The following is an 18,487-nucleotide window of genomic DNA, read 5'->3' on the forward strand; positions in this document are numbered from 1 at the left end:
TATTATAAACATTAAAAAGATGACATCAAGTATTGTTATCAAGAATAATCTCGAAGATCCCATTTGGAGTCATAATTGGTGGGAAAACTTTGATTAATGAATGCTATAATACCTTGTGTACATACATGTGAGCACTATAAGCCTGGACAGTTAAATCTCTAAAAAGCTAACCTATTATAATGCAATTAACATGATATATTTCCAAAGATAATCTTGCATGGTAAGTAAAATAGGTTTTGTCTAGAACAGCGCTGCTCAAAACCAGCCAGAATAAATTCATACATGCTGCTGTTAAAATGAGAAGGGTACATCAGGATCAACCATTTTTATGATGGGACAATATTTTGTCTCCATATAAATGTTGCTTAACATCTTGGTACATGTAATTCTTCATGTTCAATATATATTTTGCTATAAAATAATCCAAGGTAAGCTAATAACTCGCTTAATTTCTCACAACTTTACAAATTTTAAACATCAGTTGAACCACATTGCATATCTCCAGTCTATTCATAGAATAATAAGTATTTAATTTAAGAGGTATGGGGGGTCTAGAGTTATTTTCAGGGGGTTAATTTCAGTTTCTCCAGTAAATTGGTAAAATTTAGGGCGGTTGGTCGTGGGTCAGTTGAATGCGGCTTCCCCATTTTATGGGGTGACCGAAACCTGTGGATTCCAAAGGTTTCGGACATGTGGCGTTTGCGCCGAGCCATTCAACTGATGCTATCATTCACTGTGCTGCTGCTGCTTAAAACAAACTCATTCACTGGGAAAATGTGTGCTGCTTTCAACAAATCCATGAATTGGTCTGCTTTGTTTGCTTGAAACAAACTCAGTTGCTGTGCAAAATGTGTACTGCTTTCAACAAATTTCATGGACAGTGCTTTGCTTGCTAAAATATCTTTAGTAGCGTTCGCGGTTGCTAACCCGGAACGATAACTACATACATGTAAACTTATAAAGTTTATTTAAAATACATGTACATAAAAAAGAATTGTAAGGTTAATTACCGTTCGCGGTTTACCCGGAACGGCCATTACTTTTGCTTATTATAAGTACATGTACATGTAATATTATGCTTTCATGTTGCTTGCTGCTGCTGCTGCTGCTTGTTGTAATTTGGGGTCGCCCTTTACGCTTGGCGACCCCTTGCTGCTTTTAAATATGCCACGACCAACAATCGCCAATATCAAAATAAACGTGTTTAAAATCATGTTTGTTTTATTTTCCTCTATATAAATAATTAAAGATATGTTCAAAGATAGGTTCAATTGAATTATACCTATCTCTAATTCAATTGATATAATTGATTTAAAGATATCCTCTAAAAAAAAGATAGGTACGATTGATTTGAAGATAGGTTCAATTAAAACATATCCACAAAGGATTTGAAGATAGGTACGATTCAATTATACCTAGGTTCAATTCGTTTCATGCTGTTGGTTAATAATGAACGCTCCCTTGGAGACAATATTGGGTAATATGGAGGGAAACGCACAGAACATACAGAGCGACGACAATTAGGATGAAAGAAGAAATTAAGATTAATTCAAAATGTGCAAAAAGCATCATATACTTATAAAAATACACATGTAAATTATGTAGGTATATCTTGGATTGCAGCCAGATGAAGATTCCGATAAACTTTCGCGCCAGCTGTGACGTATAAGAAATGACGTATGATAAAGGGAGTAGTTGTTATTGCCAATACCTTAGTAATTAAAGATAGGTTTAATTCAATTGTACCTATCTTTAAATCAATTATACCTATCTTCGATTCATTGCATTTGTACCTATCTTCAAATCAATTGTACCTATCTTCAAATGAATTAAAGATCGGTATAGTTCAGTTCAGTTAATTATGGACTTATTTCCTATGTATAAGGAGCACCCGAGAAGGTGGTTTCATAAAAGGCATAAAAATTAAAAGGAATAAAGTGATGAAAAGACAGTTAGTAAAATCTATTCTATATAGTGCTGTAAAAATAAAGTTAGAGGTGATAGACCAACTAAAGCAAAACAAGAATTTACACACTATACAGAAGCTTAGCTTCTATTAAAAAAATTGTAACTATCTCTAATTCATTTGAAGATATGTACAATTGATTTAAAGATGAAGGTGGTTTCATAAAAGGCATAAAAATTAAAAGGAATAAAGTGATGAAAAGACAGTTAGTAAAATCTATTCTATATAGTGCTGTAAAAATAAAGTTAGAGGTGATAGACCAACTAAAGTAAAACAAGAATTTACACACTATACAGAAGCTTAGATTCTATTAAAAAAATTGTAACTATCTCTAATTCATTTGAAGATAGTTACAATTGATTTAAAGATAGGTAAAATTCATTTGAAGATAGGTACAATTATTTGAATATATGTAAGTTTGGCGTTTCATATATTCGTGAATTTCAGCTGTAAAATGTTGAATCGTACGGTTTAGATAACAATTAATAATTTGGTATGAAGCCTAATTTGATAGTTTATTTTTTCACATTTTACCGCGGCCCATAAGTGATCTCGTTCTTTGTGTTGTACAATTTCAAGTAAATGAAAGAGTGCATGCACACGTGTTCACAACCGATTGATAAACAAAACAAAATAGTTCAATGAAACATTTTGGGATAATGACAAAAAGAAAATAATACACATGATTTTACACAAAGTTATTGTTTACAACAGAAGAGAAGCGGAAGGAAGAAGAGAGGAGAAGGAAGGAGGAGGAGGATTTGAAGAGATGGGAAGAAGAGAGAAGACAGAAGGAAAAAGACAAGAAGAGGAGAGAGGAGGAACTCCGAGAGAAAGAGGAGAGGGAACTAAAAAAACTGGTAACCAGTTTACTATGTAATTATGTGCTGTAGTAAAACACCCCTGTCTTCTTCATAGATATGATCAAGCAATTATGATTATGCTGAAATGATATTCACATCCACAAGTTTGTAGCAGAACATTTAAAACATAATAACATAAAAATATCATTTTAAAATAGATCAAATTTGATGGTTTATGCCAAAGTAGACTGTTGCTATACAAATGGTTATCAATTTTTCAAATTATTACTAAGAAGAAGTAAATTATGAAAAATTCTGGAAATGATAATGATTGAAAAATATACTAATTTTTTAATTTAATAAATTGTTATGAATATTTAAATTACAGGAAGAAGGTGTTGAATCAGAAAAGTCTGAGGCAGCAAAGAAGGAGCCAGAAATAGACCCTGTGATGAAACAGTACATAGAGATGGTCCAGCAACAAAAGGAAAAGGAAGAGGAAGAGGTGAGAATAGACTGGAGGATCCAAAGGAGTGGCAAAAGTTGCAATTTCAGAATCAATTATAATCAAGTCATGGTAACAGATAACAATGTGGACTGTGGAGGAATTTAATTTTTCATATGAAAATTTCATTTCTTTGGTACTCGTTTAAAAGTTTGAAAGTGCTTATATTTCAGAAAAAAAGGCATAAAAATGGGTTTCAAAAAGATTGACAAGAGATTAATTGATTTTTACATGTTAATGACAATTCATGTGTATTTTCAAACAGAGAAAAATTTCAAAAAGAAAAGTAAAAGTGTGGCTATGCATTCACTATACATTTGAATGTTACATTACAGGAGGAAGGTGTTGAATCGGAAAAATCTGAGGCAGCCAAGAAGGAGCCAGAAATAGACCCAGTCATGAAACAGTACATGGAGATGGTCCAGCAACAAAAGGAGGAGGAAGAGGTGAGAATAGATGGTGAGAATAGGTGGATCCAAAGGAGTGGTAAAAGTTGTTACTTTCATAGTCAATTATAATCAAGTCTGGGTTACCGATAGGAATGTGGAGAAATTAAATTTTGCATATTAAAATGTCATGCTTATATTTTAGAAAAAACGTAAAAAATTAGGATCAGAAAACTTGATGAGATCAATTGATTAATGACAAATTCATATGTAATTTAAAACAGAGAAAATATCAAAAAGAAAGGTAAAAGTGTGGCTATGCATTCACTATACAAAACATTTGCTTCAAAGCACAGTAATATAATACATCTATCAAAAATCTTTTTTTATTTCAGGAAAACATATACCTTGTTTCAAGTTCTAGTACATGTATCATAAATGCTAGCACTAGATAAAAATGTACATTAAAGGTAGAGACTGTGTAATATCATTCATATGAAACAAAAAAGAAAAAAAAAAGAAAAGGGCCCATTGCTTAAGCATGGCTATTTTTCTTTGTCTAAATTTGTTTGATCTGTGTTACAATTGTTCAATTTCATGACTTATATTTCCATTGCTCACAATTATTAATTGCATTGAGATGTTCTATTCACTTTACATACATGTAATTTCACTTTCAGTCATAGTCATTTAAAAAATATAACACAATGTCATTTTTCAAAAACACAGTTTTGTTGCTTCAGGCGTTATAGAATTTGATCACGTGACCAATTTCATGTCATACCCCAATGAAACTCTAAAAATTATATCCTATTTCTTAATTGAAATACAAAATGTAATTATTTAGATTTTAGAATAAAATAATAAAAAAAAGTCACATTGCTTAAAATCTAATATAAAGTGTATTAAATATTTTAGTATTGAAATGATCTTGACTCAATGGAATACATATTGTTATTTAAGGATACAGAGTCTGAGTTCTCTGTGGCTGAGGACATTCAGAGGTATGTATCTATAAACAAAATAGAAAACAAAGAGACCAGTATTAATTGAATGAACTATTGTGTAAGGGTAAAATACTCTTTAATATAATCACACCATTGTAAAGTCAATTTTATATTAAGGTAAACAATGATAAAATGATATGTTAGACGATCATTATGTAAATGTATACAATGTTATGACGTGTTGATGACACACTATAAGTAAATACATAACTGCAGGTGCCAAGAAGCAAATTTGATCCTAGAATTGTGTTTTGTTCAAGATTTCTAATCATAGATTTACACGTGTCTGGTTTGTATCTATCAGTAGTTATGCCTTGTTTGTTTCGTTTCTAGCAATAATGGATCGGATGATGATTTTGGTTGGTGATGCCAGTATAAACTCTGATGGGAATCTTTACTAAGGGATAACTGTTGGCCGTCCATAAACAGACACTTATCTGTGATAGACTATTCCAATTTTTCTTTGTATATATATATATATATATATATATATATATATATATATATATATATATATATATATATATATATATATATATATATATATATATATATATATATAGGGTAGTTCAAATTAATTTTGGTTCTGTGGAATATTTAAAGTATTTAAAACTGACGTATAATTTTGAAGAATTTCTTCCTTAGAAAGGAAAGTATGAGTATAAGTAGGATTACCACTTGTAGAATTAAATCCAAGTTCTTCTAAAATACAAGCCTTACAAACGAAGACATTGTTGTGACCTGCTTTGTCGGCAGGGACCAGTACGTACTGATCATGAAATCTATCTAATTCTTCATGTTCTTAAAGGCTTGGTTGAACATTTATTGGAACCCACTATATCTTTGTTTGTAAGGATTCCTCTAAAGTTTTGGTATCCAGTATCTATATATGGTAGTTCAAAATCATTTTGGTTCTTGAGATATTAAAAATATTCAAAACTGACATGATTTTGAAGAATTTTCTCCTTACAAAGGGAACTCTGAGTATAGATAGGATAACCACTTGAAAAAAGATTCTTTCTCGGTCATATGACATGCACTTTTAAGACTGTTTTTGGCTTGCCCTTGTTCACCCTGAATCTTCAATTGACTAACCCAATTTCTATGACAGGAATTAGGTTGATACTTGACAAAGAAAACACTGAAGCTAAAAGACAGAAATCAGAATAAGTTGCCCCGACCTTTTGTTGGTTTTATCAAGAAGACAATTAAGGCCAGATGATACAAGTAAACTTTTGTCTGAAAATGAAGTTGTAAATTACAACTCGAGTCATGCTTAATATTTGAAAGTTTCACACTAATAAGATTTGAAGTAAAAATTTTTGATTAAAAAGAATATTGTTGCAGAAATGTATAATTTTAATACAAAAGATTTACAATTTTCTAACAGTCTAGAAAGTTATAAGTTACACAATTTGCAAAAATAAAAAATAGGCCAAGAAACATATCCCCCCGGTACCAATTTAGGCATCCTTTTTTGTTTGTGTCATCTGTTAAGAGGGTGTCGAGTTTCATTTAAAAATGAAAAGTCAATTAAATTTCACAAAACTGAAAGTTTATACAGTTTGTGAAAAAAAGTTTATGTTTTTTCTTTAAAATCGCAGTACTTAACTTACATTTAACCCTACAACGATATAGGGTACAACTTTACTTGTTGTTATTTTTAAAAAGACATTAAAGGTCACTGTCTTGAGTCTTCTTTCGTTTTAGTGCAGTACAAAGGTAAGTCATTCATGACATCAATATACTTTTGCATTTAGCAATTAATCTTACTTCTTGTGATTTCTATTAAATTCATCCAATATCGATTGGTATCTGACTTAAATAAGATTTTAAAATGTCAACTTATTTCGTTTCGAGAGCAAATTTAACATAGGGATGGTTTTATCCATACCTATCTTGACGTTTAAATACATGTAAGTTCATGGTTAACACGGTTTTAAAGAAATACATATATTGGTGAAGTAAAGACAATTTTTTAAAGATTTATTTTTATCTTGAAATTTTACCAATCCAACACTGTGAGATGATTAGTTAGAATAATCTAACTGTGTCTCGGTACAGGCCCTCACCACAGTTAGAATACGTCCCATATACTTGCAACGTAGCAAATCGGAGCGGATCCGCTCCGAAACGATTTTGAAGAATATAAAATGATTTGCACTGGGAATAACTACCAAAATAATCAAAACAAACCTTCTTAAGATTGCTTATGCCTTTTATCCCAAAAAATAATCCATATAAATACGTAAATCCAATTAATTTTCTCAACGTTTTTCTCTCCATTCAAATGTTTACATTCGGAACTCTCTAGATTGTTCCTAGTAAATGCACTATCGCCAGTGTTTCTTTCTGCTACATTACGAATACACGGAACGAATTCTATCGTTAAACCGGGTCCGTAGGACAATATCATTTTAACGATAGAACATTCTATCTATGAGATGATAATTTTTAGTTTCATTTTATAAATTTTGTACTAATAGAGAAAATGAAAATGGCGTCATGGAGAAAGGGAGATAACATGTTAATGGTGGCTGCTATAGATTTTGGAACAACATATTCCGGGTATGCTATTGGAGCAAGGAGTGAACTGGAAGAAGATCCCCCGAGAGTATTTTGTCCGGTGTGGCAGGGAAAAGGGGACATCATGTCATTTAAAGCCCCTACAACTGTTCTACTGAATGAAAAGAAACAATTCGTCGCCTTTGGATATGAGGCAGAAGAGCAATATGCAGAACTAGCAGGAGAAGAAGAACATGAAGGCCATTATTAATTTCGTAGATTCAAAATGATGCTTTACGACAAAGTCAGAAAAAAGGTGAGCCCTCAACATAAGAAAATTGCATTCAAGTTAAATATAACCGCTAAGTCTCTTTATTCTCTTGTCCTTGTCTAAAGACCATTTTATTTCCTTCAAAGTCTCTTCACTTTTGTAGGTATATATACAGGTTAATCTTTTCAAAAAAATTCTTTTCTTGTATGTAACGACAGCAAAGTTCCTTATTAGCTGAACTGCATTAGCATGGTGCATATAGTATTGTCTCTGTGGGTGGATGATAATGGAATTGACTACTGAGCTTGTAATAAATTACAGTGCCACAAATTGTACAGAAATTACAGTGGCGTAGCATCGTTTTTGAAAGTGGGGGGGGGGGGGGGCAGGCAGAGAAAATTTTTTTTTACTTACCTGAAAAAGTTGACAAGCAAACAAACAAACAAACAAAAAAAAAAGGTAAAAGTTGCCCAAAGGCGAAAATCCTTTCGGTACATTTCTAAAAGTGGAGGAGCCAGCCAGGCTTTCAATTAACATTTCCTATAGTGTAAGTTAGGTTGGGAAAAAAAGGGGGGCAGGCCCCCCCCCCCCCCCCCCCCCCCGGATACTACGGCCCTGAATTAAGTGAAAGAAATATGCATATAGTTCAAAAATAAAAGTTAATTAAAAATAATCACTGGGCACGAATAATCCTGTCCTCAAGCACATATTTGAAATAAATTTCTGTGCACGAATTGGACAAAATGCATTATATCCAGCAAGGTGATAATAGGACACAACACACTAAATTGGGATTCGTTTCTTGATAATTAGTATCATTCGTTAATAAAAATTAATTTGATTAACTATTATAAAAAAAACACCTTAAAACATTTGGTATACAACTTGAAAAAAAAACTTTAAAACATATTAACCACCCCTTGCATAATGGCCTGATAAAAGGTATACTGGTATTTTGGCTAAAGAAAACAAGTTTTGCGGTATATCATAGTACTGACACTTAATTATATATATTTTAATTTTTTCAGCGATTAACGATGAACACTACAATTCCAGACATTTTAAACAGAGAGATACCAGCTGTAGATATTTTCGCTCATGCCATACGCTACTTAAAAAGACATCTATTAGAAAATTTAGAACAAAGGAAGTCCATTGCTACAGATAAGGACATATTTTGGGTTGTTACTGTTCCCGCAATTTGGGACGATCCCGCGAAACAATTCATGAGAAAGGCTGCAGAACAGGTAATGAATAATTAGCAGTTCTTTAATTTGTTTGGGTCTTTTAAACACATTTATGTACGGGAATTTTGAAATGGGAAAAATGCTATAAATCGAAAGCACAATCTTGTAAAAAAAAAAAAAATTAAATCTCTTCGGTTAAACACTACTTTGAAATTTTCAAAAATATTTATTTATGAAACGAACTTTAACACATATTATTAGTTAAGAAAATGTTTAACTTCTATATGTTTTAACAGGATTTTAAGGTTTCATAATAATTGGTTTTTAGGCAGGTATAGACAGAGACAAACTACGAATCGCACTAGAACCAGAGGCAGCTTCCATCTGGTGCAAACATCTACCTGTAGAAAAACTTCAAGGAAGTGATAACAGAATAGACTCTTTTCAAGTGGGCAGCAAATATCTTGTTCTGGATGCAGGAGGTCCGTGCTTAATTAATATAAAAGGAATTAAGATATCTCCTTATTTAACCATTTAGAACTGCATCCTCAAGTCACAACACATACTGTATAATTAAATCCTTGGAATAGAAACCGAAAATATATTCAATTGTTCATAATATAGTATTTCTTTGTTGAGATTCTCGTTTTCGTGTTACAGTGAAAATTGAAAGGAAAAAATCAAATGTCGCACTCTAAGATATATTATAAATTGCACAAATGATGGATAAGGATAAAAAATAAATGCATTTTTTATTTATTCACTAATATACTGTAATTAAATCAAATCTTTCTCTCTTTATTTTATTAATTTTTATATAACAACAACTAATGTATTAATGAGACTTGAATTTGAGAGAGATAAATTAGAATCTTTTTCTCGAGTTTGAATATTTTTTTCGAGCTTTTTTTAATTCATAAAACCTTAATTTCTTATAGTAAGATTCTTTGTTCAAAGGTGGAACTATAGACATAACTATTCACGAGGTCAAAGACGAAGGAAAACTGAGGGAACTGACGAGGGCCAGTGGTGGGGACTGGGGAGGGGTCAGTGTGGACAAAGCCTTCGAGGCCGTTCTAACGGAGATTGTAGGAGAGGGTCTGATGGAGGAATTCCGCCGCACATATACGGCCGACTACCTCGAATTGTTTAGGGATTTTGAAATAAAGAAGAGGAAGAGAAACGAAAGTAAGGAGGATGAAGCGTTTGTTACATTGAAAATACCTCTTAGTTTGGTTGAACTTTGCGGAAACTTGGCAGGCATGATTGCATGTACCAAATACAACGGAAATATTGATCTAGAGTTAGATAAACTGAGAATAAACCATGCAACTTTTGTAGACCTCTTTAGGACCACGTGCGACAGAGTGGTCGATCATGTTAAAAAACTTCTCCAATCAGCAAACGCGAAAAGTGTTGACTTTATCCTTATGGTAGGCGGGTTTTCAGAGTCACCAGTTTTGCAAGATGCAATAAAAGGTGCTTTTTGTTCAAAGTATCGGGTTATTGTTCCCCAGGAAGCCGGGCTGACAGTACTTCGCGGTGCGGTGCTTTTTGGAAAAGATCCCAGTACAATTGACTGCCGAATAGCACAGAGAACGTATGGAATAGCTTCAACTCGAACATTCAATCCCAAAATACACAAAGAATCAAAGAAATTTCAAGTAAATAAAGTGGACAAATGTGACGATCTTTTTAGTAGACACGTGAAGAAAGACGACAAACTCATATTGTACGTGGCCCAAGCAGAGAAAACCTACACGCCTCTGAAAGCTGACCAAGAAAGTATGCGGATTTCCTTGTATAAATCAGAAGTCGATAACCCCATGTATGTTGATGACCCAGGATGCACATATCTAGGAAGTTTTGATGTTCCAATGCGAGACACCACTGGCGGACTAGACAGAGAGGTCAAAGTTAGCTTGCCTTTTTGGGGACACTGAAATAGAAGTGAAGTGTTTGGTTGTTAGAACTGGTGAAGAAACGTCATACCAATTCAAATTTCTTGAAGATGAACCTTAAATTGTTTTTCCTGAAGTTTGAATGGCACGTGTGCTGACATTATTTATTTATCACTTGTACATTTAAAATTAATACTATACTCAATATTCTATTTTGTATTCGTTTATATATTGGGAGTCTATACACGTTTGAAGTATGTAATTCATTGTCATGTTTTATATTTTTAAAATGACGTCATAATTATGAGAGGAAATGCTTGATTTTTTATTAGTTATTTAATATCCTCTGTATATCATGTCATATATGTAAATGGCTATGTTGCAACCACTATTGAAATAACGACCACTATTGAAATAATTATATCAATAGTGGTTGAGAGTGCATTTCAGTAGCAAATATAGTTAGTTACCACTATTGAAATACGACCACTATTGAAATACCGGTAATTACATGTATATAAATAGTGGTTGAGAGTGCATTTCAATAGCAAACATACTTAGTAACCACTATTGAAATACAACCACTATTGAAATAATTATATCAAAAGTGGTTGAGAGTGTATTTTAATTACAAACGTAGGTAATAACCCGTATTGAAATACGACCACTTTTGAAATATTTATTTCAAGAGTGGGTGGGATTCATTTCAATAACAAACATAGGGTGCAACCACTATTGAAATAATGTTCACTTTTGAAATAAAGATTTCAATATGAATTAAATTATGGATTTATTTTTGAAGTATTATAAGGAACTATCAAAATAATTATTTAAATCACTTTTGAAATTATTGTTTCAATAACTATCTAAATCTTCATTTAAGGACAGCTGATACAAACAAAATATGGATGCCTGAATTGGTATATATTTATTGGTCTGATTTCATTGAAAATGATGCAAATAATAAATTTCTAGAATATAAAGAAATTGTAAACCTTCATTGATGTTCAAAATTCTGCCTTTCACTCCAAATCCAATTTTTGTGAAATTTTGGATAAAAAATTAAAAATTACGAGGTGCAACTTTTCTTTCTACACTGGTCGTATTTCAATAGTGGTTGAAACCAATGGTTATGATATTGAAATGCACTCTTCCCCACTATTAGATAATTATTTCAATAGTGCTCGTATTTCAATAGTGGTTTAAACCTACGGTTATCATATAGAAATGTGTTCTTACACACCATTGAAATAATTATTTCAATAGTGGTCGTATTTCAACAGTTTTTACTATCTATGTTTGTTATTGAAATGCACTCTCACCCACTATTGAAATAATTATTTCAATGGTGGTCGTATTTCAATAGTGGTTACTAACTTTGTTTGCTATTGAAATGCACTCTCAACCACTATTGATATAATTATTTCAATAGTGGTCGTTATTTCAATAGTGGTTGCATGTGTGTATTTTTTCTCCCCTGAACTTAAAAATCACATTGGCTTTGCTTGTCTGTCTGTCCGTTTGTTTGTAAACTTTCAAGTTTGTTCAAATGAAGAACAACGTTCTCATATAAGGGTATATAATTCCGAAATATTGAAATTATAGTTGGCATGTATAAAAATCTTCTATGTAATTACCTCATATCTTAGGTTAATTATTTTTCTGTCCTATTCATTTTAAAACTAATCAAAGTTTGGAAGCGAAGACTAAAATCTTTTCAGAAACTTGAAGCGGTTCCACTCTGAGATGAACAATAGTCTTCATTATTAAAAATTCAAACAAAAAATGTGTTACATCGTTTTTTCTGATTTTCTTGATGGATCCTTTAGTAAATTTCTCTACGACATAGCCCCCCTCCCCTGACAGATAGTTAATTTAACACCCTAACACCCCTTTCTGAGAATTTTCATAACCCATGGTAACTTAAAAATAATTTTTATTATATACTGTGGAAAAAGGGTCTCCCAAACGTTAAAAGAACGGAAATAATACAAATAATATCGGAATTTAGGTATAAATGGATATATAGGGACCCATGTTATCTTTGTAATGTTTTTGTGACTGATAAATATCAAAGATCATCATGAACATGATCTTCTAAACTGTGGATTATTGACCCCACCTTTGCGAATATTATAAGGTTCAAACTACATTGTATACTCTCTGTATTTAAATGTTAAATTCTTGATTTTGTTTTGTATGAAGGAAACTGTATTATATATGCATGTTTTACAATAGTTTTTGGTGGCAAACAATAGTTAATATAGAGTTTGTATTCTGTTATTATTATACATGTATGTAAGAAATATTTTATATAGATAAAGAACAATTGTCAATTTTTGGTTAGTAACCTTTGATGCTTATATTAACTACAATTTTTGTTCATTGATCAAAACCTTTATATTGATCGATAAAATTTCAACCTCAATACATGTATATATTTGTCTTTTTTCATAGCAGTTGGCATAAAATGAGGTATAAATATTCCTTGAAGGTGTGTACTGAGTTACCGTGTTCAATTTCTAGTACACGGAACATTGGCTGTACATGTATTCACATGTTCCAATAATCTTTACTTTCGTTTTTAGGTCACCTGAGTAAAGTCAGGTGACCTATTGCTATCTGTTTTCGTCTGTCGTCGTACGTCGTTCGTCGGTCGTAAACTTTTGAACATTTTTAGCTTCTTCTCTGGAACCACTGAACCAATTAATTTCAATCAAATTTGGTATACAGCATCTACGGGTAAAAGGAAACAAAAATTGTGAATTTCATGGTCCTGCTCTCCTGAGGCCCGAGGGGTGGGGCCAAAACCACTAAAATAAATGCAATCTTTAAAAATCTTTGCATTCTTCTTTAGTCATGGACATCAAGCAATCAAATTGTTGGCATGATTGTAATTAGCAACAACAACAATGAGTCCTGTACCAAAATTGTAAAATTCATGGCCCCTGGGTCAGAGGTTCTTGTGTTAGGGTGGGCTAAATAGATCATATAGTAAAAGTGCATTATTTCTTTGAAAATCTTTTCCTCCACTCCTGGGTATTAAACAAACAAACCAAGTACATAGTTATGATACCCAAGAGTGCTTCTTTAAACATTGTGAATTTCATGGCCCCTGGGTCAGGGGTTCTGGTGTTAGGGCGGGGCTGTATTGATAATGTAATGAAAATACATTAAATCTTCTCCTCTGCTGTTGTGTATTAAACAAATGAACCATATACATAGTTATGATGCCCAAGAGTGCCTCTTCAAAAATTGTGAATTTCATGGCCCCTGGGTCAGGGGTTCTGGTGTTAAGGCGGGGCTGTATTGATAACTATTATATATATAGTGAAAATACATTAATTCTTTGAAAATCTTCCTCTCTGCTCCTGTGTATTAATTTTCTACGGGGAAGGGGCGTAGCTTGAAAATAATTCAATAATTTTATTAAACAGGTCTGGACGATTTCTAAATAAGGAAGTCAAGAACGATAACCGAAAGTTGCTATAAATGTACATTAAGTACACGTAATTATTTTTCTGTCCAATCAGACAACAGCATTTTTACACACCCCAAAACATATTTTAAAAAAACAAAAAGATATCACGTGCTTTTATTTTTTTTTTTTTCCTCAAAAAGATTTTTTAACAAAAAATCTGTAGAAGTTAGATGAAAACTTTCAAAGAATAAGGTAATCCCCACATTTTTATTCAAAACATTCAAAAATAATAAAGACTGATATCTTTTCGATAAGATTTTTATGTCAGGCTCTAAAAACTGAATATTTACCGTATTTATATCAAATTTTAAACGTAAGTTAAACTTTTGGGATTGCTACCTCCTAGAGACAGATTTTTTTTTCCCACTTAAAACGCATTCTAAGCTTTCAAGTCGTGTTTGTTCACGGTAGAATTGTCATGAATATTATATTATTCCCTAATACGCATAAAGTTTACAAAAAGTATGTTCTAAAAAATGTTTTGAGCAAAAAAACACGTGTTTTACTGCAGTATTTATTTTCTCTAAGGGTTTGTCTAAATGCTGTTATTTGATTGGTCAGAAGGAGTAGTGCCTTGTTTATAACTTTATTCCGTTAATTAATAGCAATTCACGGTTATCGTTCTTGACTTCCTTATTTAGAAATCGTCCAGACCTGTTAAATGAGAGTCGAATTTGAGAGAGATGAATTAGAATATTTTTCTCAAGTTGGAATATTTTACTTCGAGCATTTTTTAATTCATAAAACCTTAATTTCTTACTGTAAGATTCTTTGTTCAAAAGTGGAACTATCGACATAACTATTCACGAGGTCAAAGACGAAGAAAAACTGAGGGAATTGACGAGGGCCAGCGGTGGGGACTGGGGAGGGGTCAGCGTGGACAAAGCCTTCGAGGCCGTTCTAACGGAGATTGTAGGAGAGGGTCTGATGGAAGAATTCCGCCGCACATACACGGCCGACTACCTCGAATTGTTTAGGGATTTCGAAATAAAGAAGAGGAAGAGAAACGAAAGTAAGGAGGATGAAGCGTTTGTTACATTGAAAATACCTCTTAGTTTGGTTGAACTTTGCGGAAACTTGGCAGGCATGATTGCAAGTACCAAATACAAAGGAAATATTGATCTAGAGTTAGATAAACTGAGAATAAACCATGCAACTTTTGTAGATCTCTTTATGACCACGTGCGACAGAGTGGTCGATCATGTTAAAAAACTTCTTCAATCACCAAACGCGAAAGGTGTTGACTTTATCCTTATGGTAGGCGGGTTTTCAGAGTCACCAGTTTTGCAAGATGCAATCAAAAGTGCTTTTTGTTCAAAGTATCGAGTCATTGTTCCCCAGGAAGCCGGACTGACAGTACTTCGCGGTGCGGTGCTTTTTGGAAAAGATCCCAGTACGATCGACTGCCGAATAGCACAGAGAACTTATGGAATAGCTTCAACTCGAACATTTGATGCCAAGATACACAAAGAATCAAAGAAATTTCAAGTAAATAAAGTGGACAAATGTGACGATCTTTTTAGTAGACACGTGAAGAAAGACGACAAACTCATATTGAACGTGGCTCAGGCAGAAAAAAAACCTACACGCCTCTGAAAGCTGACCAAGAAAGTATGCACATTTCCTTGTATAAATCAGAAGTCGATAACCCCATATATGTTGATGACCCAGGATGCACATATCTAGGAAGTTTTGATATTCCAATGCGAGACACCACCGGCGGATTAGACAGAGAGGTCAAAGTTAGCTTGCTTTTTGGGGACACTGAAATAGAAGTGAAGTGTTTGGTTGTTAGATCTGGTGAAGAAACGTCAAACCAATTCAAATTTCTTGAAGATGAACCTTAAATTATTTTTCCTGAAGTTTGAATGACAGTTGTGTTAACATTATTTATTTATCACTTGTACATTTAAAATTAATACTATACTCAATATTCTATTTTGTATTCGTTTATATATTGGGAGTCTATAAACGTTTGAAGTATGTAACTCATTGTCACGTCATATTATGAGAGGAAATGCTTGATCTTTTATTGGTTATTTAATATCCTCTGTATATCATGTCGTATATGTAAATGGCTATGTATTTTTTCTCCCCTGAACATAAATATCACATGGGCTTTGTTAGTTTGTCTGTCCGTTCGTTTGTAAACTTTCAAGTTTGTTCAAATGAAGAACAACGTCTTCATATAAGGGTATATACGAGGGGTTATCAAAAAGTTCGTGGACTGAGGCTATATAATTAGTAGTATTTAGTCTGTGCTTTAAAAATTTATATGGAACATAAAGCAACAAAAAACAAAGAAATGTTGAAAATTTTAGCCTGATACGTTCATTATTTGCCAAACTATTTTAAAATGAAAACGACATTGTATGATCACCCGGCGCTGTCGTCGTTTATTTTCATGACGTCCGATAAAGTCATTGTTTTTTCAATGTCCGCTTCCCTACCTCATACACTTGATGAGATTCTCTGGAGCTGAGTAAGGACCCAAACCCGCCTTGTTTATATGACTTTACAATGTCATGAACAGTGGCCTTCAATGAATATAATATTCCTAATGGATTAATACATTGGGAGAGATCTTTGCTTGATTGTGCTGGCATATATTGCTTCTGGGATTTCAATATCTACAACACATTATCTACGTCATTTTTGACATGATTGATTTTTCACACCTTGACTGCAAATCGACATTAAACGTGTATCCCTTTTCTCTCTGAATCTATTTTGACATTAAAAGACAAGTACTCTGGATACATATTGTTTCTCTGTAGCCAATTTCAACATATTGTAGGTCTATACCAGTTTTTTCAGGGGTAAAACTTATCAGAATTTTTGAAACGGAAACCCCTCCCCCCTTTTGACGTCATTTACAAGGCCTCATTTGTTTGGATATTCTGTGTAAAATTTACGATAAATATTCGTAGAACTTCCAGAATGAAGTGAAATTTTCATATTTTGTGGAACGATTGTGTCCGGACACATACATGAATTAACGGGATTTTTGGATGTCAAATGATCATATCAACACAGTTTGTCTCAGTTACACATAGGTCGCAAAAACGTCGTGTTCGAGGTTGCGCCACCTAGACATACCATTGCTTACAAAAACATTACTAATTTATTAAAAAATGTAATTTATAATTTGTGGTTTATTCTGTAGATAGGAAAGATGATGCTACCTAAATATTTTAAAATTCATTGATGTACCTAAAGCGGTTTTAATTTTACGACGCTAGTCCACGAACTTTTTGATAACCCCTCGTAATTCCGAAATATTGAAATTACAGTTGGCATGTATAAAAACATTCTATGCATTTACCTCAAATCTTAGGTCAATTATTTTTCTGTCCTATTCATTTTAAAACTAATCAAAGTTTGGAAGTGAAGACTAAAATCTTTTCAGAAACTTGAAGCGGTTCCACTCTGAGATGAACAATATACTTCATTATTAAAGATTCAAACGAAAAAATGGGTTCCATTATTTTTTTCTGATATTCTTGCTGGATCCTTTAGTAAAAGTCTCTATGACATAGACCCCTCCCCTGACAGATAAATAATTTAACAACGCCCAACCACCCCTTTCTGAGAATTTTCATAACCCATGGTAACTTAAAAATCATTTTTATGATATACTGTAGAAAAAGAATCTCCCAAACGTTATAAAGAGCGGAAATGATACAAATAATATCGGAATTTAGGTATAAAAGGATGTATAGGGACCCAAGTTATCTTTGTTATTTTTTTGTGCCTGATAAATATCAAAGATCATTAAAAACATGATCTTATCATTTGTATATGATTGCCCCCACTTTTGACAATGTTATAAGATTCAAACTACATTGTATACTCTCTGTATTTACATGTTAAATTTTTGATTTTGTTTTGTATGAAATAAACTGTATATACATGTTTTACAATAATTTTCCGCAAACAGTTGTCAATATAGAGTTTGTGCTCTGTTATTATTATACATGTATGTTAGAAATATTTCATATGGGTAAAGAACAATTATCAATTTTTGGTTGGTAACCTTTGATGCTTATATTAACTACAATTTTTGTTTATTGATCAAAACCTTTATTTTGATCGATAAAAATTCAACCTCAATACATGTATACATTTGTCTTTTTTCATAGCAGTTGGCATAAAAGGAGGCATAAATATTCCTTAAAGATGTGTACTGAGTTACCGTGTTCAATTTCTAGTACACGGAACATTGACTGTACATCTATTCACATGTTCCAATAATCTTTATTTTCGTTTTTAGGTCACCTGAGAAAAGTCAGGTGACCTACTGCTATCTGTTTTCGTCTGTCGTCGTACGCCGTTCATTGGTCGTAAACTTTTGAACATTTTTAGCTTCTTCTCCGGAACCACTGAACCAATTTCAACCAAATTTGGTATACAGTATCTACGGGTAAAAGGGAAATTGTGAATTTCGTGGTCCGCTCTCCTGGGGCCCGAGGAGT

At 32.8% G+C, this 18,487-nt stretch overlaps 1 protein-coding gene and 1 pseudogene across 1 annotated transcript; both read left to right on the forward strand.

Moving 5' to 3' along the window:
* The first annotated feature begins 8,475 nt into the window (after positions 1-8,475).
* On the forward strand, positions 8,476-10,895 carry LOC134248015 (heat shock 70 kDa protein 12A-like). Its single transcript, XM_062730433.1, has 3 exons — positions 8,476-8,690; positions 8,959-9,112; positions 9,588-10,895. The coding sequence occupies exons 1-3, from the start codon at positions 8,481-8,483 to the stop codon at positions 10,571-10,573; spliced, it is 1,350 nt and encodes a 449-aa protein (XP_062586417.1). The 5' UTR covers positions 8,476-8,480; the 3' UTR covers positions 10,574-10,895.
* Positions 10,896-13,001: 2,106 nt separating this feature from the next.
* Positions 13,002-15,970, forward strand: LOC134248013 (heat shock 70 kDa protein 12A-like; annotated as a pseudogene).
* The last annotated feature ends 2,517 nt before the right edge of the window (positions 15,971-18,487 follow it).

Source organism: Saccostrea cucullata, unplaced genomic scaffold (genome assembly GCF_032062105.1).
Source record: "Saccostrea cucullata isolate Sc308-1 unplaced genomic scaffold, CSIRO_AGI_Scuc_v1 ctg1834, whole genome shotgun sequence".
NCBI classification, from domain to species: Eukaryota; Metazoa; Mollusca; class Bivalvia; order Ostreida; family Ostreidae; genus Saccostrea; species Saccostrea cuccullata.

What these genes read in the sequence shown, in the direction of transcription:
- LOC134248015 (XM_062730433.1), top strand. Translation starts at nt 8,481, where the DNA reads ATGAACACTACAATTCCAGACATTTTAAACAGAGAGATACCAGCTGTA. An exon ending in TGAGAAAGGCTGCAGAACAG is followed by an intron (nt 8,691 to 8,958) that starts GTAATGAATAAT and finishes ATTGGTTTTTAG; the next exon opens with GCAGGTATAGACAGAGACAA. An exon ending in TCTTGTTCTGGATGCAGGAG is followed by an intron (nt 9,113 to 9,587) that starts GTCCGTGCTTAA and finishes CTTTGTTCAAAG; the next exon opens with GTGGAACTATAGACATAACT.